Source organism: Lonchura striata, chromosome 11 (genome assembly GCF_046129695.1).
Source record: "Lonchura striata isolate bLonStr1 chromosome 11, bLonStr1.mat, whole genome shotgun sequence".
Classification (NCBI taxonomy): domain Eukaryota; kingdom Metazoa; phylum Chordata; class Aves; order Passeriformes; family Estrildidae; genus Lonchura; species Lonchura striata.
In genome coordinates, this window is record NC_134613.1 from 4,524,059 (window position 1) to 4,550,957 (window position 26,899).

General features: G+C 40.3%; 2 protein-coding genes across 3 annotated transcripts; both read right to left on the minus strand.

The window, feature by feature from the left end:
- Positions 1-105: 105 nt before the first annotated feature.
- CHRNA3 (cholinergic receptor nicotinic alpha 3 subunit) lies at positions 106-8,654 on the minus strand. Of its 2 annotated transcripts, XM_021546794.3 has the most exons (6): positions 8,317-8,654; positions 6,276-6,415; positions 6,164-6,208; positions 4,777-4,886; positions 2,676-3,687; positions 106-1,262 (listed from the first exon to the last, which is right to left on the minus strand). In XM_021546794.3, exons 1-6 carry the CDS (start codon positions 8,369-8,371, stop codon positions 1,134-1,136), a joined length of 1,491 nt encoding a protein of 496 aa, XP_021402469.1. In that variant the 5' UTR covers positions 8,372-8,654; the 3' UTR covers positions 106-1,133. The 2 variants fall into 2 exon arrangements, with proteins under 2 accessions (XP_021402469.1, XP_021402468.1); XM_021546793.3 differs by lacking the exon at positions 8,317-8,654 and having other exon boundaries at positions 6,276-6,711.
- A 5,061-nt stretch (positions 8,655-13,715) lies between these two features.
- Positions 13,716-26,378, minus strand: CHRNB4 (cholinergic receptor nicotinic beta 4 subunit). Its single transcript, XM_021546798.3, has 6 exons — positions 26,076-26,378; positions 21,375-21,520; positions 19,564-19,608; positions 19,349-19,458; positions 15,890-16,862; positions 13,716-13,856 (listed from the first exon to the last, which is right to left on the minus strand). Exons 1-6 carry the CDS (start codon positions 26,197-26,199, stop codon positions 13,716-13,718), a joined length of 1,539 nt encoding a protein of 512 aa, XP_021402473.1. The 5' UTR covers positions 26,200-26,378.
- Between the last annotated feature and the right edge of the window lie 521 nt (positions 26,379-26,899).

Sequence of the window (26,899 nt, forward strand, 5' to 3'; positions counted from 1 at the left end):
TTACTTCTGTAACTTACTGCTGAATGTATTGAGCTGTAGGTAATACTACCTCATATAGATCTCTATTACTCACTCAAAATAAATGAAAAAAAAAAAAAGGCACAGTTCAGTTTGATTCCTTTATTTTCATAAATGTTATATCACTTGATACACTGTTTTTCCACAAAGTTTTTGGTTTGGTACAGAGAGAACAGTTTGTATTTTTAAAAATATTATCTGATTACATTGTTTTGTTGCATTCTTTATTCATGCTCTTAAATAATCTACTGATACAGATTAAAAAGAAAAAAGAGAAGATATATATGCCTAAGCAACAATTTTAGCACTCTTTACAAGACTATTTTTGTCTACCTGCCTTACTTTGGCATAAAACACTTCACTACAGCAGGATGCCTCTGTATCCAAATTATCCTGTCCGAGTATTTTGATCCTTTGCATCACTTGCAGTCTGTCTTATTGTGTGTTTTACTTGTACACAATTCTAAACATCATTAGGTTTGAGTAGTTTTTTTTTCCCGACAGCCTTCATATACATTACAGTCTAGGGATACACAGAACTTACTTAATGGCTGCTTTATTAGCATAATCTATTATTTACCTATTTGTTTTCCTTTTTTAATAAACCCCTCCTCAGTCCTTTCTTGCCATTGTGTGGGTTAGTTTGTACAGCAGGTGGCAATGTCTGCACTCCAGCCGTTTGGTACTTGTACTTCCCACCTTCTGTCCTTGTGATGGTGTTAATGGAACTCACTATGAACTCTCCTTCCAGAAGATCCTGGCATGCCCTGAAGAACCTTGGGACTGGACTACAAAACAAACCTAGTAGCCCAAAGCATTCAACTTATCCTGACTTTTCCTAAATCATTCCTATGAAGTTTAACATACTGTCTCTGTCTTCTTCAGTTATTGCAGGAAGTAGCTGTAAAGCATAGCTTGTATTACTTTGAGATTAGTTGTCATAAAGGTTCCAAATAATTCCTTTTTCTGCATTTTGAAGAAAGCTGCCTTGGTCAATTGAAGTTGAAGCCAAGAGAGATCCTTGTTCTACTACATGGAAGAGACATGAGATGCTGGAAGAGGGATGCAGAGTTGATTGGCAGTTTTATTTGATTTCACAACATTTTATTTCATTTTTACATTTCATCTCCAGCCATCAGAGGTTGTAAAAACAATCCTGCTGTTCCTAGAATACATACCAGGATGAAAACCCATAGAAAAATACGATCAATTACCATGGCAACATATTTCCAATCATCCTGAATCTGAAAAGGAAAAAAAAAGAATACCAAGTTGTCATGTTTATTAGGTAAGTTGCATTAGCAATAATACTATTTCATACAAGAAGCACAGTTTTTTCTCTATGTAGACATCCTTATAAATACACAACTTAGACATCTGTTTTCACTGACAAATGAATTCATCTTGAAGAAGCTTTATTTGAGTATGCTTCAAATCCAAAAGGTTGTTCACCAAGAAACTGGACTTGAGGCGACACAACTTCTCTATTCCAAAAATGAAAGTGTAAAACTTTACATTCTTAGATGAACAGGTTTGTCGGGAAAATGTTACTGAAACAGACTGCTCCTACTGGCCTTTAGGTAGTATGGAAAAAGCAAAGATTAACTGGTATATAATGATTTGGTACTTGATTATGTAGCATTGAAATTTGACTGTTTTCATGCATGAAGTAAAATTCATCTTTGTAAAGAGATGAATTTTATGTAAAGAGGGAACCAAGTTTCAAAAATCACCTGGTTTTTCTAATTTTCTTTTTTTTACAGTTAATTTTATAGCAAGAATGACAATGAAGTCTTCTTTGTTATAAATTAATAGTAACTCAGTGATCATTTTTAGTTACTTTTGAGATTACAATTAAATTTTTTAGGTTTTCTTCCAGAATTATAAGAAAGGAACTTGTTGGTTTTGAAATTAGTTCTTTTTAGCTTAGAACTTGTTTATTAAGGGAAACTTAAAAACTCAAAGCAACCCTGTATCTTCTGTATCAACTAAATCTAAATCGAGTTCTGATTTAAATATAAACAACATGAAGTTAGAATGAAGTGCTGTAGTTTGGCAATTTAAAAACTGTGAGCTACTGCTCATAGTATGTTTGAGGAATATAGTAGAAAAAAAATTTCATTTTTTTTCCTTCTTTTTTCTTATTGTATTAAGATACAGCTTTATGAAGGATTCTGGTCTCTGTCTTATAGAAGTTGCGTCATTTAGCTACAGCACTTTACTCTGCAGCAGCAACAGAATGAGCACCATCATCACTGTGAGGGACATTCACTCTAGCATTTCTGTTGTTGTTGTTAAGCTGTGGGAGGGAGAATGTAACTTTCTAAAGGCCATAGGGTTAACAAATTCCACTATTAAGACTGTAACTTGGAAGATCCTTAACTTCAATGCTCACAGGATAGGTGCTTTAGTATGTTCCCCTTAAAGTACCTCACTCAATATATATATTGTCAATAAAGAGATCATTGGGCAGCAAAGCTGCTTCTCAATTATGTAAGTTCGAAATTGCATATATTTGTAATACAGCTTGTGTAATTTACTGGTATAAAATAATGGCCTCTTTTATCTTTTTTTCTGTTTGTTTGAGATCTTTTTCTTACCGAACACTAATGGCAAAAGATATCTGCAGTTTGAGTAACAGTAAAATATGTTCTTACCTCTTTTGCTTCATTCTGCATTTTCATATTTTCTGCAATGTATTTCACACTTTCAATAGCATCTCTCATTTCTGGTGACAGAACTGAAAATGAAAGCATAGGATCTACAGACTCAGAGCTTGAACTTCTAGTGAGATTGCCACTGAAATCTGAGAACTTCGTGCGCTGATACTGACAGCAGCTGCATGCCATGTCTTGACAAGCAAAGCCATCTTTGCAGCATTTGGTTTCAGAACCATTGGTGCAATTTAAGTTTGAAAACTCAGAAGTGAATAATGGTTTTGGCTTCTGATTATTCTCTTCATCACTGGCAGGCCTTGTCATGAACATGATCCGGGGAAGTAAGTTCAAGAAAATGGTTCTCACCCACACGGGCATTGTGTGTGTCTTGGGTGTTCTGTAGTGCACATTTAGAACAAATACTGTAATGACAATGGATAGAGTTACAAATATCATGGTGAAAAGGAGGTATTCCCCAATAAGGGGAATTACCAGGGAAGTAGAAGGTATGGTTTCTGTGATAACAAGAAGGAACACTGTCAAAGAGAGAAGCACTGATATGCAGAGTGTCACCTTCTCACCACAATCTGAGGGCAAGTAGAAAACTAATACAGTCAGAAAAGAAATCAGCAGACAGGGAATAATCATATTGATAGTGTAAAATAAAGGTAAACGCCTGATGTAAAGAGAATATGTGATGTCTGGATATATCTCTTCACAACAGTTGTATTTGATGTCATGTTTATACCCAGGAGCTTTAATTATAGCCCATTCTCCACTCTCCCAGTAATCTTTCAGGTTCATTGTAGAGCCAATTAGAACTAAGTCAATTTTGGCTTTGTCGTAAGACCAGGAACCAAACTTCATGGTGCAGTTCTGATAATCAAATGGGAAGTAGGTTACATCTATTTTACATGAACTTTTAAATATAGCTGGAGGTATCCAGGTCACATCACCCGTGTATTTTAAAAGGGCCTTCGTCTTGTCATCAACCTGGAAATCCCCAACTGCACTGTAAAGCAAGTAAAAATAGCAAAAATTAGAATTATCTACTCCAGGTAGTTTAATACATTCAGATCATATACATGAACTCTTTAATCTGTTTTGGGGAAGTCAGCCATTACTTGTTTACTTGGAGTTGAATTGCTCATGCAAGACTGACTTGGTGACCATTATAAATTTGCACGGTTAAACTGAAACAAACAGCTCTATAAACTCACCAGGGAGGAGTTGAAAGCAAATATTCTTCCTGATTAAATAGCATGGCTTGATGCAATCAGTATTCAGAATGGCAAATAACAGATTGCAAATGGCAGTCTGACTAGATGAGTCTTGTAGGGCCCTTCCAACTGAATTATTTCTTTCTATTCTATTCTAGATTGATCAAGCACATCAGAACTCATGGGATGATAAGAATATTGCTGGTATTTCCACCTCTTCCATGGACAGTACAGGTAGTAACTATGGAAGGAGGGATTAAGGTTAGCTGTATCTTTGCATAAGGAGTGTATTTGGTAAGAGGTTATTTTAAGTCCCACTTTTCTAACTTATATGATCCAGCTGAATATATGAAAAAGTAAAATTAAAGGGTAATTGAAATTTTAAAGCCCCAGTTAGAAAAGCTGTGTCATCACTGTTTATCCATAAACCTGAGTTTTGGATCTGCGTAGCTGAGTCCATTTCTATGAGAATTGAGTTCTTACAGTTCCATTTAGTTATGATTTGGCTCTTTACAGTTGCAGAAATTGACATCTGAAGTAAACTTTATCTGTGTCTTTTTTTTGTCAAAGGTTTGAATTTGACTGCTAAAAAGCTAAAATTTGCAATCCTTTTAAAGTTGTGACTCACAGGGGCTCTTGAAGGGGAAAAGCCAAGTTCACTTTGGCCTGCTCACTTGCAGCTCCAGGTTAGAGCTGGCTGCTGCCCAGTGATGCTGACATGGCTGGCATGAAGGTGAGAACAGCAATGGGGGATGCAGGACACAGATGCACTGAAAAGCAGCTTTTCAGTGCATTCTGTGAATTTGCTGCTGATTTTTTTAGAGCTGGTAACATCACCCCTCTCTCCCTGAATTAAGAAGTTAAATATGCAAGTGCCTTACTTGTTATATAAAACAATATCTGGCTTCCAGATCTGGCCAGATGGAACTCGGATGAATTCAGCACCTCCATAGTCTGCTGGATTCCACCGAAGCTTGTAATCATTCCAGATCTAATTATGGTAGGAATAGATCTATGTTAGGTTTGTGAAGAAACTGAAATTCAGTGGACTAGATCTAAACCAAGTGCTGTCATATCACTTCCTGGGTTGATTTATTTTGGATACTGCCGTGTTTACATGTTTCTTTTAACAAACACATATATGTGGTGTTTGTTCATATGCAGATTGTAGGAGGGCCTAGATATCTAGACATTATGTACATATATGACTTAAATATATGTGGCTGTCCCAGGAATGCCTACATAGTAGCTGGAACAAGCTGAAAGAAGGAATAAAACACTCTCTTTTCAGAGAGTGTAGGATTGTAATAACTTTGATTTTAAAAAAGCAGGTATCTATAGGACAATTAAAACAACTTCCTGGAGGCTGGTGGTGCAAGCTGTGAGCATCAACTGAGGCACCTTGGGTCAGTGAGAGCTCCAGCATGTAATGGCTCAGGCCTTTGTCACTAGTGCTTGTTAAACCCCATTTTAACGAACTTGAATATCAAGCTGAAGGTGGAAACTAAGTTTTTTACTAAGCTGACTGCAACAGTGAGTAACTGCATTTTTAAAAATAGTTTTTAACACGAAGTACGCATTTTTCATTTGTTGTCACTTTATGGGAGCTAACCAGCTCCAAGTTGTGCTGCGTGGGACCTCCGGGCCGAGGGGCTTCCTTTGCGTTGATGGCTGCCAAAGGCAACGATTTGGAAGTCTCCAGAGCAAAAATCTTGTATTTAGCGACTGCAGCAAGTGCAGCAGCCTTGCTCTCCTCCCGTCCCGTCCCTTCCCTCGTCCCCGCCGCTCCGCTCCCGTTCTGTCCCCGCCTGCCGGGCGGCGCGGCGGCCGCTGGGGGGCAGCAGCGCCCCGGGGAAGGGCTCAGGCGGCACCGCCGGCGCAGAGCGGGAGCCGGGTCTGCTCTCCCGGCATCCTGCCCCGGGATGCTGGCCAAGGATGCTCTCCCGGCATCCTGTCCAGGGCTGCTGCCCCGGGATGCTGGCCAAGGATGCTCTCCCGGCATCCTGTCCAGGGCTGCTGTCCCGGGATGCTGCCTAAGGATGCTCTCCCGGCATCCTGTCCAGGGCTACTCTCCTGGGCTACGTCTGTGCTCCGCGGGATCCGAGCCTGGCGCCGCCGCCGCAAGCGCGGTGCTCCCGCAGCCCGCAGACGCCTCGCTGGGCGGTGCGACTCTTGTGGCCCCGGGTCGCCCCGGCGGAGCGGGGAACAATCCCGGGCCGGGGTGGCAGTGAGCCGGTGCCCTCTGGGCTGTCACTGAGCGCTACTTACGTGCTTCAGCCACAAGTTGGTTTCCATGATCTGGTTGACTTCGTCCTGGAAAAGAGAGGCGTGTCGGGAGAAGCGTCGGCCCTGCCACATTGCCCGGCGGGCCGGTACTCACCACCTTCACCAGCTGCGACATGGACACCTCGAACTGGATGATGACGGGGTCCGAGACGTTCTTGACGGGCCGTACGAACTGGTTGTAGCTCTTGAAGAGGGCCGCGTAGAGCCGGTGCTCGGCCTCGGAGCCGCCGCAGCCTGTGGAGGGCAGGGGTGAGCTCCGGGCCAGCCCCGTGCGGGGCAGGGCTGTCCCGGTACCGCCCGGGCTGCTCAGCATCCCTGGGCAGGAGTGTGCCGTGCGGCCATTCGCTTGGGCTGCGAGAAGCACAGCGGTGAAAGGTAACGCTACGACCCAGGTTTTCTAACAAACGTCTGCAAATGAGTTAAAGAAATAGTTTCGGGGAATTACTGAGGAACTAGGGGTGCAAAAGCCCTTTCCCTTCACCGTCCCAATCCTCCAGACCTGGCAAAGGAGCAGAGGAAAGGGAAAGTGTAGCCAACAGACCAGGCCTCTGGTAAGGGGTAAGAAAGCCTCTCAGTAGGAGGAGTCCCAGGAAACGAGAAGTTTGCTTTCTAGCCTGAGTCATGACTGCGTGATTACAGTGAAGATAACAGCCTACTTCTTAAAATATATTTTAAAATAACGATTAAAATTTTATTAACTGTTACATTCAAAGACAGAGCACACTCAAATATGCTAATTACGCCTTTATTATTCTAAATAGTTTTTATTTATCATAGCGTCCTATTGTTCTTTTGCCACTCATAAATGCAGTTCATTGTACCCTGTAGCCAACAAAAAAGCCTCAAACTGAAATTCTTAAACAACAAGGTACTTGACCTGTTCCAGGATGAAGTGTGAGAGCTTATATTTTACTCTGCCATTTTACTATCAAACTCTCTAGGCAATAACCATCCTGACACTATTAGAAGCCAGTGACCTTTTATTTTTAGAGGGCTAGCTCTTAAACTCTCTTCTGGACAACACATGCTCATGAATTCCAACTGAAACACCAGAAAAAGTGTTTTGTCATTAATGTATAGCACTATGCAAATTTGGCAAAGGCACAAACTGAAGTCTGTTGAACATATTCTACAGTTACTTTGAAACAGAAATATGGATATATATGAAATATTCATATTTGCAAGGACATGTTTATTTTCTGCCACTTGTTTTTTAGTAGAGAAGGAGGGGAGGTAGAATTATCTGCAGGTGACAGACTACACAAAGAAGATGTTACTTTTGAACCCTTGTCTTAGGGAGACCTCACCTCTCCCTAAGACAAGGGTTCCCTTCATGTGAAACTATTCAGTAAAAGGTCTTTTGTTTGCCTTTGCTTTTGTTTGCTTGATTTTAACCCCTTGCGCTTTCCCTTGTTCACTTGGAGTGCAATTTTGTTTTCAGATTAGTGAAATCATTCAAGCCAACTTGTTAACTAAGAAATGAATACTTTTCAAGTGCCAGTCTTGCCCATATTATTTCTTGATATCTTCTATCTATTAGATTGAGATTTCCTGGAATAAATACCCCCCAATCTTTTAGGTAAATAATTTTAAATCTAGATCTTAACAACTATTATAGTCAATTCCAAACTGCCAGCTTTTTTACACGGTACCAGCACTCTAAATCTAGCATCCACTGTTTCTAGAGAAGTGCATTAATGTGGGGCTTTTTTGTTTAACTATTTTGCGCTTTCCATATCTGCAGAGAGATGTGCTGTTTGCAGCATATACTTAAAGCTCTTTAATGTTGTCACTTTCTTGTCTTCTCTGCAATGTGTGAAACCACACCCTAATGTGTGAGGTGCTTTTCCTTCATGTTAAAATGGCTTTATGTGTCCTGTTTGGCGTCTTTAATCTGGATACTTAACTACATTGTAAGGATAAACTTAACATACACCCCCCCACACACACCCCTCCTCCTCCACTGAACAACAAGCTATGTAACAGAAAGAGCTTACCACAATTCTGCACATTTGCCCCTTAGGTTGGAGAGCGCGTCTGCACTTCTTAAAAATAATTTGCATCAAAACCATCGCCTGCTCCCCTTTTCAACCCTCCCTTCGCCATCAAAGAATAACAAATTAAGGATCACTCACCTTGACAGAGAAAGCAAACAGCAGCAGTTAGAAGGAGAGTGTTCGGGCTCTCCATGGTGTTATGAATGACTGCCTGTGGACAGAGGCCGTTGAGGATGAGCCTCACTGCCAGGACTGTAGGAGCACAGGGAGCAGGGAGGGCTCGGCTCCCCCGATGCGTGAGATGCCTGCGAGCAGCAGCCGGCAGGACCCTGAGTGCAGCTCTGCGCACTGAGCTCCCATTAGCTTTGCTGTGCTGCCCCCTTTCAAGCTACCCAGGCTGTCAGAGCTTTGGGAACGGCAAATAAAGTGCAGGAAAACTAGATGTTATTGTAGGCAAAAAGCAGTCTTCTGGCACAGATAGTGGGCAGGAGTCCTTAAAATGGTGCATAAATGAGCTTGGTAATCTGACAACACTGAAGATTTTTCCAGTCAGCTGCTATACAGGATCCTTATCTATCAGAGGCTCATGCCAATCTGCTAGGGGAAGTTTAATTAATACAAATCTTGTAATTGAGTTGTTCTGAAATTAATATCGACATTAGGGATGCCTGATTTAGCAGTGAACTGAGATCACAGGACCTCATTTCCAATTATGCTGTTGAGGGTTTTTTCCTGCTTGTGTCTATCTTGCAAGAGCATCTGCTGGGTGCTTGACCATGTAAAAGGATGTGCTATTCCCAAGGTGTAATTAAAGGTATGTACAACTGGTGGGATCTGAGCCTAGAGCGGTAAACATAGCAGCTGGGATCTAGGAAGAATCTGAGGGCTTTGAATGGAAATCAGACTTGAACAAACCCTTGAGAATAACTGGTTTTGGACCATTTTTTTTGTAGATGAGAAAGGTGAAAATTGAGAATGGGAATACAAGCACAGGATCCCAACTTGAACCCACAAAACCTTATTGTTCATGGGAAAGGACACTAGAAAGGAGCTGTTTGAAGTTCAGTCATAAAATCATGATTTCCCAGGTGCCCATCAGCTTCCTTGTTAACTTACATGTCACCTTTTGTACTGCCCTCCCCATCTGGAATGACTGGGTAATGCAAGGCTTGTGCAGTGGTTGTTGCACACATCTGTTAAAAGGAGGAAGGGGGGAGAGAACAATATGGGATTCTACCCCCATTTTTAGAACCAATGAGACCTGTGGGACAGGGGCTGCACCAATAGGTGCTTCACTGTCTGCCCTTAGGGAAGGACAAGCAATGACCCTGTTTGGTGCTGTGTTAAGAGCTAGCAGTGGGACAAAGAGCACCAGACTGGGTTCAGTTCTTGGCACTGAGCTTGTTTATCTTGTTAGTCCTATCTCTCAGAGCATCATTCACTTTGTCCCCAGACACATGGTCTGATGATAATTTCTGTAATTCTATTAGCGTGGAGGAAATAGGTTTTACTGTCCATTTGATTTTTTTTTTTCCAGAGAACTCAGCAGCTGCTTGGTCTTTTAGCTTAACCCTTTGTGTATACTTTTGGTTTTGCATTTCCAGGACATTAAGACTAAATGTTTTCCCTTTCTGTCTCCTTGCTATAAGCAGCATTATAACTGAGAATTTTGTTTGTTCTTTTAAATCCCAACTAGAAGTGAGCTAAAGCTTCAAAGATCAAACCATAATTGGTGTTCCTCAAAAGTCAATGTTTAACCTCAATAATTTGGAAACACTGATCTGATTTGGAAACACTGATCACTGGTCACTGATCTGATCTGATTCCTCTTCACAGAGGCATCAAGAGATATAGATATTTTAGCTTAATTTGCCCAGTTACTGAAATTGTCAGTGGTGTTTGTATGGCACAGATACCTTGTTTCTAACATCCTGTGCTGTATCTCCTGGTGAAATCAGCTCAGAATTGTGGTAGAATTATTTTTATGGCTGGGGAGGGTGATGTGATGAGAACACGTCACCATGACTGCATTGCAGAACTACACAGAAGAAGAATTTGTATGGGTAGGGGGAAACTGCTCTACCCAGGAAGATCTGCAGTAAGAAACTATTCAGCCTTTGTTCTTTAATAAACATGCTGCTATTAGAAGGGTTTTGCTTTGTTAAGATTTGTTAAGATCAAATCTTAACTCAGGTGATGAAGAAAAGACCATTTTCCCACCTTTGGTCTGGGGTATTGATGCTCCCAGTTGTTCCCAGTTTGCTGTGTCTACAGGGCTGCAGAAAGAGTCCCCAGTAAACTCATTGAGTGCAGGTGGTGAGTGGTGGTGTTGGAATTTCTGCATGTTCTGATGGAAGGCATGATTGGTATAGGATTAAAGAGTTTTGTAATGGTAGGGAATGGAGAGAAACCAAACAGAGGTTTTTCCTCTGGTAGGGAAGCACACTATCATTGAAAAAACAATTTTAGTGTAAAATACATTTTGAGTGTCCACTTTTTTTTTTTTTTTTTTTTTTTTTTTTTAATGGAAAGCATTATGGTAAAATCCCTGAAAAGTAGAAATGTTGAAGTTTATTTTGTTCAGTGAACTGGGACATTATCATATTCATATTTGCCTGCAAGAAGACATTTTTAATATTTCCTTTTCTCCAGTATCTTAGTTTTAAAATCTTACCAAAAAATAAAAGCAGAAAACCCTGTAATTCTTTGGCAAGTTAAACTGGGAGCAGTTCTTTGTATTACATAGGTGATGCTGCCGAGGGTTAGGCAAAAATGGGATTTGCCAATTGGAAAATGCAGTTTTAGGAGGTCAGATTTTTTAGAATTTTAGGACTTTGGGTAAAATTTTTCATTCTGAAGTTTGATGTGGATTAAATTATGTCTGGAAATGCTAAAGATACAGAGGTGGTTCCCAAGAAAAGAGTATATTTTTCACTCATGATTAAAAAGGAGTAAAGTGGCCACAGTGTATGAAAAGCACCAGTGCCCAACATTTCCTGGATGAGGAGCTCTGGTTCTGCAGGGATCTCCCTGGGGCCAGCAGTGTGCCTCTTGAAAGCTTTTTCTGGGTTTGTCAAGTCTGAGGACTTCATCTGCCTGGACTCTGCAATAGCTGCTAACTGAGCTGCCAAATCCTTTCTAAAACTTTTGTCCATGATGAGGATAATGCAGCTGGAAGGCTGCAGTTACAGAGCCAAGCATTATCAGTCTTCACTGCTCATAGAGATTAGGCCAGTTCTGAGATGGGAGCACCTGGGGCCTCATTTCAGATGCAGTGAGGCAGTGAGGGGGAGGATAAGAGGGAGACGAGTAGGAAAGTAATGAGGCTAAGAGTGGGACAGAGCCCAAAGTGCTGTTGATGCTGGGTGAAAACAATAGAAAGGGGTCTGTGCTCTGTACATGGGGCTGCAGCTGCTTTGCTGCATCCATAGCTGCTTGGCTGGGTGAGTCTCTCTCCCTCCTGCCCTGAAGGAGTGTGCAGCAGCTCTTTAGCATTTAAGTCTGCACGGCTTCTTTCAGATTCCCTGTTCAGCATTATTTTGATATTTTAAGGGCCTTCACCTTTACACTGCCTGCACAGTGCTGGCAGCTTCCCTGGCTTCTCTGTGCCTTCTCTGTAAGCAGAAAACGCTGTTCAGCAGCTGGGGCAGTGTGTGCACCTGTGGTTGGGATGTAATCTAGCATACAGCAGCATCTCCTTGCTTGGGGAAGGCAGCCCTCTTCTCTCAGGCTGTTCATGCCCCATCTCACCTCACAGCTGTTGTTATTGTTACAGGTGCCTGCAGAGAAGAATCTCTATTCTCTAGGTCTGAAAAGGAGAAGGAAACATTTGAGGTGGGGAATTTTGAGCCTGTTTGACCCATTTAAACTTTACACCACCCACAGGTCACCATGAGAGATGGCCAGGGGTCTGCCCCCTCTGTGAGGGGAGGATATGGTGACCTCAGGGCATACCTGCATCACTAGGGCAGGCAGCCCTACAGTTATCCCTCACCTCCCTGCCCTGTCTGTGTCAGGTCCACAGTGCTTAGAGGAAGGGGAACGGAAGGGAGGGTGACAGTGTGAACCCTTCCTTCTTCTAAGGTGGCGTTGAAGACAGCCTCACCCACCCCACTTGTGATATTTTTCCCCATCTTCTCAGGCTGCCGGGCACCCAGCCCTGCTGAAGTGCTCAGCCCTGGGAGCCCTCCCAGGCCTCAGGGGTGGGGGCTGCCCCTGGTGCAGGGGGGTTGGGAGGGAGTGAATGCAGCCCTGCAGCTGCTCAGAGCAATTGTTTGGCACAGCTAAATCTATGTCCTTATCTGAGGCTGCCTGGGAATGGCAATCTAGGCAAAAATGTAGCTTGGTCTTAATGAAGGCAAGTAGGGCTAGAACTGTCTTCAGCTGTGGCTTGTTGAAGAACACAGGTTTAGGTGTCAACTAATCCCCTTGGGACAGGTGAGCCTCAAATCCCCTTCACAAGTAATAGTGGATTTCATGTTTGTTCACCAGGCATTAGCTGTACTTACCAATGGTGATACAATTGTTGTGTGTCCTCACAGCACCCCAAAAAAAACCCTGAGATTGGTTTAACTTGAAAAGTGACAGGAGCCCACTTCTCTTTTTGCAGGTTACCTGGAACAAACTGTGGTGGGATTGTCCTGTGATGGGGGTCTAGGTCTAGTCCTTTGCCAAAAACTTTAAGACTCTATGTGCTTCCCTAGCTGGTTTAGTTATACTTAAATCCAGATTAAAATCTCTCTAGAAAACATGCAGGCCTATGTGTGCTCACATGTCCTCTCATTCTTGCTGCTTTTCACCATTGCTTTCCTGTGCTTGTGGCCTTAGACTCATTAAAGTGTGTTTGTGCCCCAGATACATGAGCTGTTAAACTTGTAGGAAATTTGAGGATTAAATTTATATAAAGGAAAATTTTATGTTTTATTTATATTTCATCATCAAACAGAGTATTATATACATGTTTATCATACATTAATTTGGCCTTTGCTGATCCACTGGCTACCAGAGAAGGCAAGGTGAGAAACCTTTCAGTGGTTACCTCGAAAGTGTTTCTGGTTTTCAATTCAGATATATCAAACCTACTTGCAAAGCTCTTTATAAATCAGACACAAATAATTTAGATGCATTTGAAGGAAGTAAATTTCACAGCAGTACCTTCTTTGCTTCTTTGTAATAGGGATATTGCAGTATTCTAAGGAAAGAAAATATCCTTCCTAAGACAATATATTTAAAATGAATAAGAATACGATTATGATGATGATGCCAGGATGACATCTTGTACAGTAAAAATCTTTCACTGTAATGTTCAGCAAGATATCACCAGAAGTACTGGACTCACTAAAAAAAACCCAAACAAACCAGTTTTCTCTTTGTTTTGCTTTTTTTCCTATCCCAGTAAGTCAAGTTCTACTTTCCTTTTCTCTACTCTAAGGGATGTAAGTGCAACTCACTTGGCACCTCCGTGGAGTTAACAAAGGGGAACTGAGAGCAGAATGAGACCAAATGTCTGCGTAAGTATTGACAATTTTAAATAATAACTAAGGGTTTATGGCAGCAGTGTGGTTTTGAAAAAGTGGTTGCAGAAATAATCCAACAGTCCCTAGGACACAAACAAGGACAAATATCCAGAGAAACAGCCTGTCCACTACCATGGCAACATACTTCCAATCTTCAATGACCTGGAAGAAAAAGCCAATTAAAGATATTAGTAATTTGTCATATTATTTTGGTCTTCCTCTTGCTAATGCTGAGGTTTTTCTAATCAAAATAAAAGGGAACTGATCTCAAAGTTCAAGGAATAAACTGGCTTTAGACTTGGTAAGGGATTTTTCTCCTACAACCTGTCTGAGCAGTGAAGAAAAATACAGTAAATATTTCTTAGCTTTCTTAGATACATCAGATACTAAGTGTGGCTGCCTGGTGTGGTGCAGCCCTGAAGGACCCACACTATAATCCAATTAAGGAATTTTTTTCTTCAATTTTAGTTTGTAAATTCTATTAATCTCAGTGGGCAAAAATAGATGGTATTTATTGTTGTTAAACAAGGTTAGCTTCAGAATTCTTTTCTTATTAGCAGTCATCTTATTCATGGGGTTTAATGCATGTTAATATTGTTGCTTTTATTAAAACCCCTTTTTGCCCTGCATGTGTTTTCTGTGAATGTCATGGCCTTAGATTCTGTCTCAGCTTGAAATGACCAACTGGGCTATTATTTTAAAGGGGAAATATATCAATCTTCATTTGCATCTGAGGAATAATTTTTCCTCTCTCATTGATTCTCGTTACACAGGGGATGTCTTCACATCAGTGACTTTATCATCCTTGTCAGTTGAATCATGTCTGATGTTAGACCATTGCATATTTTTCCTTCGGTGCACACTTTCAACTCCCACTGTTGCTAATGGGAATTGAATGCTTCTGCAGTCAGACCATGTAAATGTACATGAACAGTTGTTATCAGACCGTTGTGATGAGGAAAGGAAGCAAGGAATAAAGTTATGAATCTAGAAAAATTACATGTAATATCAGAGTGATATTTCCACTATGTGAAAAGCAGTAAGTGGATTTTCAATATATAAAATGCTCTTGAAAATTGTTCTTACTATCAAGTGAAAGCTTTGTAGATCCTTTAGTGTGCAACACATCCTTGCAAGAATTTCTGAGCAATTAGAAAACCTTTTCCTGCACTATGAAGTCAGCTTCTGTTAAGTCAGTTTCAATGTTTACAAGCTCATGTCTAATGTTAATAGCTGAACTTCTTTATTTACATTGACAGTAATTTCAGTTAATAGAAAACATGAACTACTCAGCAGCATGCTTCTCTAGGGACTGCTGCAAGATCAGAAACCAGACTTTATTTAATCTGCTTGGCTGAGGGAGGAGAAGCACAACAGGAATAGAGAACCTGGAGTCTCACTGTGGTCTGGATTAGAGAGAAGACAATGGTAGGTCTAAAAAACTTGTCTAAAAAAAAACCCTGTGACCCACCTGAATTTCCCGAGAATTATTCACAGTGCTTCTATCAGCTCTGTTGTGCTAGTTGGTGGCCTGTGAGTAGGGCTATGGGAATAGAGCAGCAGCACAGCTTAAATAAAGTATTTCTCCTAAGCAGTGATGAGTCTGGTATATATATAAATAATGAAAGAAGTGTCACCTCTGCTGAGGTTTTTAATCCTACCCACGATGGTTGCAATATACAGACAGCTGTCTTAGTCTAGAGAGGGTGTTTGCAAAGGGCTTCTACCAATTTTGCTAAATCCTCCTGCTGTGCTTGGTCAGGTAAATGAGCATGAGCTGCAGGTACGTTGTTTCTGATGAACTTGGCCTGGCCATGGATTGAATCACAGTCTTACTGATTCATTGTGCTGAAAAATATTCTATTTCTAACCTAGAACTGAATATTGTTTTCTTCCCCTGCCAATCACCATTTGAATGTGACAACAAAGTTTTTTAAGTGTGTTTCATAACTTACTGGGCAATCAGCAAACTCCTTTTGTAGAAGTAGCCATGTTATTTATCAGGAGAGTATTTGCAGTTATCAAATTGCTGTTCATTAATGGCATAAATTATTTCCTTTTACGTGCTATATCTAGAATCTCTCTCAAATCTTGACAATAGCTAGAGTTCAAATATGCTTTCTGAGGAATAGCATGTTACCAAGGAGGACAGAAGATGAAGTTTGGAAGGACAGGGATGTCTCATTTTTACTTACACTCTGGTCGTTGTCATCGCTTTTCATGTGCTCTGCTATAAAACTGACTCCATCAATTGCTTCTTGCACTTCAGGAGAAAATTTCGCACCTGTTCTTAACCTAAAATCTCGATGACTGCTGACATTGTCAGGTGTCTCAGAGACTTTCATATCATATCTTTTGGCAGAAGCTGTATTCAAAAAATAAGTAGAGTTCTTGTAGAAGTCAGATGGCTCCATACAAGGATTCTCTGCTTTTGTCTTTTTGCATTTGCATGGCTTTTGCCGTGGAGAATTATTTTCTGGGCGCTTCATGAACAGATAGGCTGGGAGTCTTTCAAGGAAAACCAGCTTTACCCAGGGGGGCATAGTGTGAGTACTTGGAGATCTGTGGTGGACATTGAGCACACAGACACTGGTAACTATTGAGAAGGTCACCAGAACCATTGTAAACATGAGATACTTCCCAATCAGTGGAACATCTAGAGATGTTGGAGGGACAATTTTGGAGATCAGCAGCAAGAACACAGTCAAGGCAAGCAACACAGATATGCATAAAGTCATTTTTTCACCACAGTCTGAAGGCAAGTAGAATACTAGGATGGCTAAGGATGTAATTAGCACACAGGGAATTATAAGATTGATGGTGTAAAAAAGTGGTTTCCTTTTAATAATGAAGTCATAAGTCACATCAACATAATTGGGGTCCAGAGGGTTTACAGTCCTTCTTCCTGGGAGTGCTACAATGTCCCACTCTCCACTTGGTGTGAAGTCATCCATGCTCGCCATGGAAGTCTTAAGCACCATATCAATTTCTGTGTGGTCGTATGTCCAGGACCGGAACTTGAGGGTGCAGTTTTGCTGGTCAAATGGGAAATGCTTCACCTCAATCTTGCAGGCACTTTTGTAAATGGCTGGTGGCAACCAGAGGATGCTTCCATTGTTCTTTACAATAGCATTTGTGTACAGCGAGACCTCATACGTGCCGTCCGCACTAATGAGAGAAGAGAAAGGGGAGGAAATGATAAAATATTAGAAGGAAAAATAAAGATCAAAACAGAAAAGGTCTGACATTCTTGATCTTGTGGGCCCAAGTTGTTCTGAGACTGAAAGTTTAGTACTACTATTATTCTGAAATCTGTGCTGTAGGGAGCTATAAAAAAATTTGATAGGGAGATCAATGTATGCATTTCTCCCAGTCAAAGAGCTGATTTTTGGTCCAATACTTACAGGAAAAAAAGTTTTAAAATTATTATTCAATACCAAATACACACCTCTGTTTCATTCAAAGAAATAAATGTATTTTGTAAATGTTTGCTCAAGTAATTAAAGCTTCCTATATCTCTGAAGGCTAAGCAAAAATGAGACCATCCTATGTGAAAACTGAGGTACCTTTGATCTGGAACATAGCCACTGCTAAGAACACAGAGTAAAATACTCCTACAGAGTAACACACTCCTAAATAACTTGGACAGGGAAATAAGGATAAGCGGCATTAGTTAGAAATGCAGGGAAAGTGTGGGCAGAGGAAATATAATTATATGGCTTATAATTTATTGCATCACTCCAGTTAATGTTTACTTATTACAAAACCAGAGCAGACAAGCCACGGTGTTCTTAGTGCCCACAAACAATCTTGGCTTTGTATCTCTTCCAACTGCTGAACTTCCACCAGGGGACTCTTCTATGTTCTGTATGTTCTGATGGTCCCTTTACCTTAGGGAAACGATGATTATCAGTCCGTAGTGTCTTCTCTGGCTCAATAGTCTGGGCCAACAAGGTAGGGCTGTTTAAGCCATTAAGTATCCCAAAGTAGTGTTTGTTGACAAGGCATCATGGAAAATAGTTACTTCAGTGCTAAGGGTGATATTTTTTTTTTTTTTTTCCTAAGCAGGGAAGCGCTACAAGTATCTAAGGCTTGGCACATGTATCTGAATCAGTTATATTTGACCTGGGGGAGGCAATGAGTGCCTGGCACTGAGCTGAGACGTTTGCAGCTAATTCATGCAGACAGTGAAACAACCAGATGTGGGAGTGAGTGGCTACAGCCACTAATAGGGGTTGCTAGTTCATTGCCAATAAAACAGCTCTCTTTTGAAAAATGAATAGTATATTAGTTCTGACATATCTGTACTCCCCGAGTTAGCTTTGCCATCGTGCCATGCCATATGCTGGGCAGAATCCTGGGGCAGGAGTATGTGAGTTCTGGTGCTGACTGTGCTGTCTCAGTGGTGAGAAGAGGCTGGGCTGCACTCTCAGAGCCCTCTGCACAGGCCACAGACAGAGCTGTGGGCATGGGGACATGCTTTGTGTTTTCCTGAGCACCTCAAACTGACTGATGCCTGTGAAACTCTGCTCCAGCAGCAGGAGGTTACATGGAGCTGTCCTTCAGCTAAAATTTAATTAAAGCTTTGTACTAATGTAGAAATCCAATAGAGTGAGGCTTGTTCCTGTGCATTTAAGAAACCTTTTGCAATGATTCCTTTCTATTTTTGCAAACTATTAAATGGTATTGCTTGGCCAGTAGCAAAAAGAAGCAGAGGGCAGAGGCACAATTTACCAGAACAAGCTTTGAGCAGGCAAAGTACATCCTAATCCACTGGCTGAATTATTTTGTGACTAATACATTAGATTTAAGTGTTCATCAAATCTGGTTTCCAGTAGTAGGATTCCAAAGACTTAACTCAGTTAAATATAAACTTCCTGGGGTTTCCATCTGTATATGTTCATAAATCATGTGTTCATGAATTCATTGGTTTTCAAAGTATCATAAAAGTATAATTTTGATTATTATAAAAAAAAGTTTATCATCCACTTCAAGGTTTTGCTTGAGACTTAAACCAAAGCAAAACAAAATTGTCTATTAGGCGTTTGTTTGAAAGAGGAACTGAAGTATATTTTACTCAGTACTATAAAGCAACAGGGTCAAATGTTGACAGATTTACTATGTATTAATAGAAATTTTTTTAATGCTTTATGAAAATTGAATATAATTTGGCTTTCTACATGAATTAACTGGAGTTATGGAATGTGTGAACATTGTAATAGATTTGTGTCCTGGGATCTGTGCTAGAAGAAGGAGTGGGGGAAGAAGGAGACAAAACTGTATCTCAGCCCCTAAGATGTCTGATAGGACTCCAGATGTTTTCTTGCAACTCCAATTATACCTACAATTTATTCTTTCCATACAGTCTATTTGCATATAAATCTGTCTCAGTTGTGAGCCTTGTCATGGATCCTCTGTTGTAATTGCTCATGCTACAGACATCTTCCAGCTCTGCTGGAATTTCTTTAACCAGAGAACTGATGTTCCTAAAATTATCTTTGAGCCCAGCAGGCCAGTCAGATACACTTGCTACTCTCTAAAAGTGACAAAATTCAGTTTTAAAATTTTACCAGACCTACTTCATTGTTTCTGATGTTTGTTCCTTGGTTAAAATTTTGTTCATTGTCTGTGTAAACTACACGAGTTTTACTTACTTATTGTAAAGCACAATGTCTGGCAACCAGATGTGTTTTGCAGGTATTCTCAGCTTATTTATTCCTTCATAGTCAGAGGGCTTCCAAGCCAGCCGATAATCAATCCACTCCTAAGAGAAGAATTGTACAGTAGTGATGGGAGTGTCCAGACCAGCACTAACAGAACAATTGTGTGATGGAGTGAAAGCAGTTTCATTTCTCTGTAGGTTTGTTACCTGGTTTAGCCAGACGTTTGTAGTCATGATCTGCTCCCGTTCATTCTGCAGAGAAAAAACAGAGACAAAAACTGGCCTCTAAAATGTTTCACTTTATTGCAGTAATAAGATTTATTCAGTTGGTTTTTGAGCATAGTTTTGTCTAGTGTATTTCAAGACAGATATTTCTCTGAGGTATGATAGCCAGTCTTGTACACATACTGATGATAAATAATAACCCTATAAATGTAGAATTCCAAATGCCCTTTAACAAGAACGGTTATGGCAGGAGTGAGTGTAGTTATTTGGAAAGAATGACCACCACCTCACTAAGCTGGTTTCCTCCCCGACCCCACCCCACTTCTCCACCTTTGATTTGAAACAGGAGGAACAGCTGACCATCAGGGAGGCCTACATGAGGTTGTGTGAGGTTGGTGTAAGGTTTGCCATGTAATCTCTCAGCTGGCAGGCTCTGTTTTATGAACTGCTGTCTCTGGACAGCAGTCCAGAAGAGAAACCTCTCTGTAGAACATCTGTCAGGAGGATTTCTGCAGGAGAATGAGTTAATTCTCTGATCCTGAAGATTGTTGGAGCCTACAAGATGCCTAATTTTGTTCTGCTCGAAGTGTAAGGCTATAGAGGGATAGGGACTGAGCTGTGCTGGTCTTGGTCTTTGCCTATTCATCCACCTTGCTTAGGCTGTTGATCATCACAACCTCTGGAGAAAGACACCTCCCGTTTTATGCTCAGTATCTGCAGTCTGAGGGGACACTGTGCTCGTGGTGGTAGTGCAGGATGTAAGGATGCATGTCTGTGTCCTGATGGAGTTCCCCAGGAGAGAGAGCACTTAACTAGAATTATCTGGTATACATGTCATTGAATCCTGTGTGTATATGTATATACATCTCTGTGTATCTAGATATATTATATCCAGTTGCATGGGTGTATGAAGTCTCAGATGTTTGTCGTTTCCCTTATGTTCCAACAGTCTTTCTCATTTCATCTTGAATTTCAGAATATAAATTTTTTATGTCTCTAAAAGTTTACAGCAGTACAGGCACTAGCCCTTACACAAATTCTGACAGGGAGGCAGTCATCTATATCTTCTCTGTCATCCAGGGAGAGCAGCAGAATTGAAAGCCCCAGTTCAGGAAATTATTCCCACTTATATACTGGTTCTCATTCCCACTGCAGTTACTGTTAACCTCTCTTAGTAAAGATGTGTTTATACCTTGGAATAACTGTCAACCACATACTAACCTTGTGGGTGAGAGTGTCTTTTAGACCCACCGAAGTTGCTTTCATGAGGATTGTTTTACCCATGTTAAGCTATTCCAGCCAGAACTAATGTGTGTTTTTCTTTACAACATTCCAGTGTTCTTTATTAATATGCCTGATATGTCTTGTGATTTGGATGTGGCTTTGTAGCTTTTTTTCAGGCCATTGAAGCACTTCAGTAGAAGATGGATTACCGTTCCACTGATAGTGGATGGTGTGCACATTGCTGCTGTGCACTGTCCAGGATAGGTCCTGACCTGGGGTAACTTACAGTAGCTGTACTGAAATCAGTGGAATGATTTTGAATTTTAGATAGATGGAATTGTATTGAATGAAGATCTGGGCCTCATCCTTCAGTGCCTAGGCATAGACTGATTTCTCCATTGTAGCTCCATTGTGAGGTATAAAACCAGTAAATTGTGTGCATGGGCTCTGCCTATTAATAGTGTTACACAAATTAGAAGAGAGCAGAGATGTAGCAATACCAGCATAACTATTAATTAGTGCTGTGCAGGTAGTATTGAATGCAAAGGCATAGCCTAATTTGAACTTACCACACTGATGAGCTGTGCCAGGGAAACCTGCAGTTCTATGGATACCAACTGGGAGGAGTTGACAGCTGGCCGAATTAACTTATTGTATCTGTCAGGACTCAGAAGGTGGTTCATTAGTTTTTCTTCAGCATCCGCTGCCATGCTTCCTGTAAAGCATCACAAAACAGGATTATGGAAGGGAGACTAAAGTGACATGATGTAGGGCTCACAGAATATCTGTGCATCAGATCATCTTTAGGAAATAATGACACCTTTTGATTTTCTAAAGACAGGAGGATACGGTGCTTGCACTGGTATCTGTTCTGCTGAAGTTTACTGTCTTTCACAGAGCACAGATCAAAGGAGATCTTTCAGGTTTTTTTGCAATAAAATGTGAAACTCAAATTGGCAGATACTTTTGGGATTACACTCAGAAATAGAAACTGGGAGCAAACCATCCTCTTAATAGCAGAGGAAGAATTATTCTATGATGCAAAGGGAGGGGTCCATCTGTGACTTCTCTCTTTAGTGCAGTAACAAACAGAATTGCAGGTACACATACAAATGTAAAGACTGCTTTATGTAAAGAAAACCAGGGGATAAGCTTTAGGAGCCATAAAGGGTTTTTTCATGACTGGGGACTCTCTGGTAGTTAGTGATGTTTCTGTTTCAAAATTTGAAAACCCAAGGCAATATGTTAGACTTACTTTATGTGGAAGTAAAACCTGATTTGTGGACTAGCACAAATATGGTAAACCTTTGCTGAAGCTGGAGTCCTGTGACTACAAAATACAGTATCTACAGATTACTATCAAACAAGCCTGAACATTCCCTGTGGAGCAGAGCAGCTTCTGGCACAACCCCAGGGTCGTTTATTCTGTTCTCATGTTCTTTGTGTGCTTTTTAAAGTCACGCCAGTGCATTTTCAAACCACTGTTGACCACCTGACCATACTGATGAGCTAAGTCCTGGTAACATCCTGCCAACAAAACTGAGCCAGAGACATTGTGCTCCATGTTGGGCAGGTCTGTGTTGTGATGCTGATGAAATGACTGTGTTAGTGAAGGCAAGTTCCAATACAATGGGTAGAATACCTATTCCATAGAAAAGGTCACCTAATTCAGCTCACCTAATTCACCTCTAGACATTGCAAAAATTAGGGTAGTATCCTTACAGCATACATGCTTTGCTATTTCCCAGAGCAATTTCACACAGTAAAAACACTGACCATGCAGTATTTTAAATCTGTGGAACATTAATTTGCTATGGGGTTTTTTTATGTTGTAGCATATCCATGAAATCTGGGGAAAAGCAGACATCAAAAACCAGTATCAAATAAGCAGCCAAAGTTTGTCTGCATGTCTAGAAGGCACCACATTTCCTTGTGAACTGGGCTGCAAGTTGATAGGCTGAACAAGTCTTTCTTTAAACTTGAAATTCTTCTGAATCCAACTGAGGTTAAAAAAATACCCTAAGACGCCTTCTTGTTTCTGATCCAGCAAGAAAGTGGAGTGAGGTAAAAAGAAAGATTATCAGAGATTTCACATCTAAGAACAACTTTTACTCAAGCTCTGTGGAAAGGTTGAGGTAAGCACCAGGCTTGATTTAATTCTTTTAAGACCAGCATGGGCTGTGGCCTGGTAGCCCAAATTTTTCACCTATACTTAACTAAAACATGGTTCTTCAGAATAGGTTTTTAAATACTTTCCAGGGCATTTGGGAAAACAAATTTGGATGAATGTATCTGTGTTTGGGTCAGTTTGTTTTTTGATTTGCACTTGCTTTGTACCTCCCTGCAAGTCATTATAAAAGCCCTATACCACGTGATCTTTTAATATGACATTTGTTCTCAATGCAAGGTGCCAAATCAAAAGCTTATCAAGAGTTAGAGCTATGATGAGTTTTGCTAAGCTTCAGATTCTGGTGTGGTTTTCTTGTGTATAGCAATCAAGGAAAAGCTAAATTTGATACTGTGAAGAAAAGAGGGCCGTGTTCTAGGAGTTAATATTCTTGTGGTTATAAGGATAGAAGTCCTGTGGTAGTTTAAAAGAGAAGGTTTTTTTTATTGTGTTCTTTGGTGGAGTTTTATGTTGGGTTTGTTTATAGTAGATTTTTTTTGGTAGACATTCCCACTGTTGCATATGTAAGTGATGTAAACATATGGCTATAATTAAAATATAAATAAATCCTCAGTTGATTTGTTTCATTCAGTGGTCACTGAATTCTGTTAGCAAAGATGTGAGTTCTTGGTTGAATTGTTAACTCTGTTTTGACTGCAATGCTGCCTTTGTCTGTGAATATTCCTGCACAGAGAGTATTTGCTGAACAGGGAGTAAGGAGCAGGAACTGTAGAATATTTGCAGAAAGCTAATTCTGGATATGTAATTAGTTTTTACTCTGAAACCTGCTTTTAGCAATCACAGTCACCTGGTCTGCAAATCCAAACATGGTGTGGGGTCTGCATGTCTGATGAGAACAGCTCAGATTTCCAAATACTGAGTGTTAATAAACTTTGTGGATTAATGACAAACCATGACTTCAATAATAAAAAATATTTATTCAACAATTAATCCCTTTGAGAAATTATTACCTGTTCTTAGTGAAGGCATTCCTTCACTAGGGATAATCCTTTATAAAATTCCAGCCTTCGTAACTTTGTAATCAGAAATAAAGGGGCTGCTCTGACCTGTATCATACACCACTAGATGTCAGCCCAGCACTGCCTTAAAGCTTGTTAAAACCAATCTCTGTAAATACTGGTGAAAAATGAGTGTTTCTTGTTTAATTTTTACAGTCTACTTTCCATTAACAATCTATATATAAACCAGATGGCAATTAATGAGAACAAAATTACCAGGCATCGAGTTTCATCTTTATGTGCATTGTGTGACAATAGCCAGGCCTTTGAAATGTCTCTTTTTGCTCTCAGGGTTGGAAGAAATGGAAGTGCGGTTTCCCCCACAAACTGTTTTTTTTTTTTTCCAAATAGCAGTAATCACTAGAGATGTTGCAGATGGTAGATTGATGCTTTTAGACAAATTATTTTAACAACAATGATCAAGCAGTCCTAATTTGAGAGTGGAATATCTTTGTGTACTGAAAGCAGTAATAAATAAAGCCCACTGGGGTGGATCCTGAGCTGGGGAAATTATTTTAGCTTCACTGAACATGCTACACATCTGCTCTGTGACAAGGAGAGCAATCACCACATTCCTCAGCAAGTTTGTTTTCTCTGTGGGACTATGAGCATTAAAAAAAATTGCACCAAGCAGCTTCCAATTTCACAGCAGAAGAAACTAAACTACAGACTTCATTCACTCTGCTGTGGAGAGTTTCCTTTATGCATAGTCTAATTTAAATACATAAAATGAAATAACTAGACATCCTGTGCTATGCTGTTTGATTTCAGTGTAATAACAAATTCGTTGGAGTGATTTCCACAGAAAAGAATAAGGACCAATGCTGAGAGATACAGGCACATTCACTGTTGTTACTGTCTACATTTCAAAATGTAACATAAGATGTATTTCTAGTGTTTCTCTGAACTCAGCTCTCATAATAAATATTGAAATGATATTTGTTTAGAAGTAGCACTGTAGCATGTGTTACCATTTTAATCCTTTACTCTCTCACAATAAGTGACATACCAAATTCCCCTCTGTAATTAGTAGAGAGCAAGTAAGAAGCAGCAATGAAGCAGTCCCATTATCTTCTCTCAAATTACTTCATGATGTTGTTACTTCCCAACATACTCTCAAGCAAAAAGATTTTCATAACTTCTTAGAAGAACACATGCTGATTTGGAATGTTTTTGTTCCAATGGAAGTAGCAGTGAATTTACTGCATTTGAAAGATTTTTAATTTTTACACTGCAGTTAATTCCAAAGAAAAAGGAAATACTCAGTTGTTTAGAAGTGTATAACTTAAAAATCTAAAGTGGGCCCTCACTCTCCTTTTGTTACAAAGTAGATGTTTTCTGAAGTTGCCTTTCAGAGATGGAAGAAATAAAACAAGTGTGGAATGAATATACAAAAATGGGAAGTGTGTGATCTGATGATCTTGGTTTCATTTCAGGCAGTTTCTCCCAGAGCACTTCCGAGGAGCCTCTCCATGGGAAGATGCTCCCATGCTAAATGCCCTATTTCATGCTGCTAGCAGGCTGTTGTGCTGGCTAAAACATATTCAAGAAATCCTGACAGACTGAGGGAAACATTCTTGTGTAAAAGGCATATATGGGTTTTGTAGCCTATATTTACATATGATAACTTAATTTAAACTGCTTCCATTCTAATTTTAAAAACTAGAAAGTATGAACTTTGCAAAATATAGGAACTTGAGAAAATAATGGTAGAAGGATGAGATCTGTCATATTTATGGATCATATCATGGTTCATTTTTTTCTCCTTCAGCACAATGTGCTTTTCCTATCACAGATGATCCTGGGAGCATCTAAAGGGATGTTATTTAGTCATTATCATTGTCATGTCATACAGTTATGTAATTTTATATCCATACCCTGTCTGTCCATATTCGTCGTAGTGCATGTGCTGATACCAAACAAGCCCAAAACAGCACTAAAATAATTTTATACATCCTCTTAAAGTCAGCAATCTCCCAAGGTGATGGTTACAAATTGTCTGTGAGCTCATGTCACTGTCCTACCTCTTACCCCCAAAAGCTCCCACTGTTCTGAAGCTGTAGGAGAAAGAAAAGGTCACTTACCGTTCAGACAGAAGGAGCCCACCACAAAGAGAACGAGGGTGTACATTTTCCTCATGGCAGTAAGAAGATGTGGATTACTGTTCTTCAGCTTAGACAGCTGGCAATAGGCTCTGTTGGCAGGCATGCACAGGGAAGAGATGTAAAAGCAAACCTGAATCTTGGAGGTATGAAATGCCTGGAAAGAAACAGACAGTAGGACCTGACAGAAGCGGTCTGCAAAGTGCAATTTTCGTGAGCATAGTGGTCCCTCCCCCTTTGCAGCTGTTTAAAGAGCTTTGTGAAGAGGAAAAGCAAATAAGAAGAGTGAACATAATGTGATAATGTTGAAAAAGAGGAAATGAAAGAGCGAGCTAAGGGAGATGATGTGCAAAACACAATAGCTTAATTCTTGCTACTAGATGACATTTAAAAGGCTTTCTGATTAATGAGTGCAGTGGGTAAGAATAGCTGTGTGAGAATAACTGGTTAAACTTTGTGCCATAAAACCTCCTAGTGTCGATAAATTATAGCCCCAGCAGAGGGTTGTTTTCTGTGTCAAGAGAGAAAGTTTATTACCTACTGCCAACCCTTTTCCACTCCAAGGCCCACACATGTGATCTCTTTAAACTACAGCTCCAAAAACTTTTTGGGAGGACCAAGAGAGGAACAGAAAATTTGTTGTCATTAGCATCTGACAGGATTTTTAAAAGAAAGCCAGAGCAATCTGTGGTGAACTAGCAGTAGGGGTAAAGACACTCCAGAGGACCATGAAAGAAATTCTGTGGAGTGCATCTTTTAGAGCTAAAGGGTTTAGCAGACTATAGAGTGTCATGTGTTTTGGGACT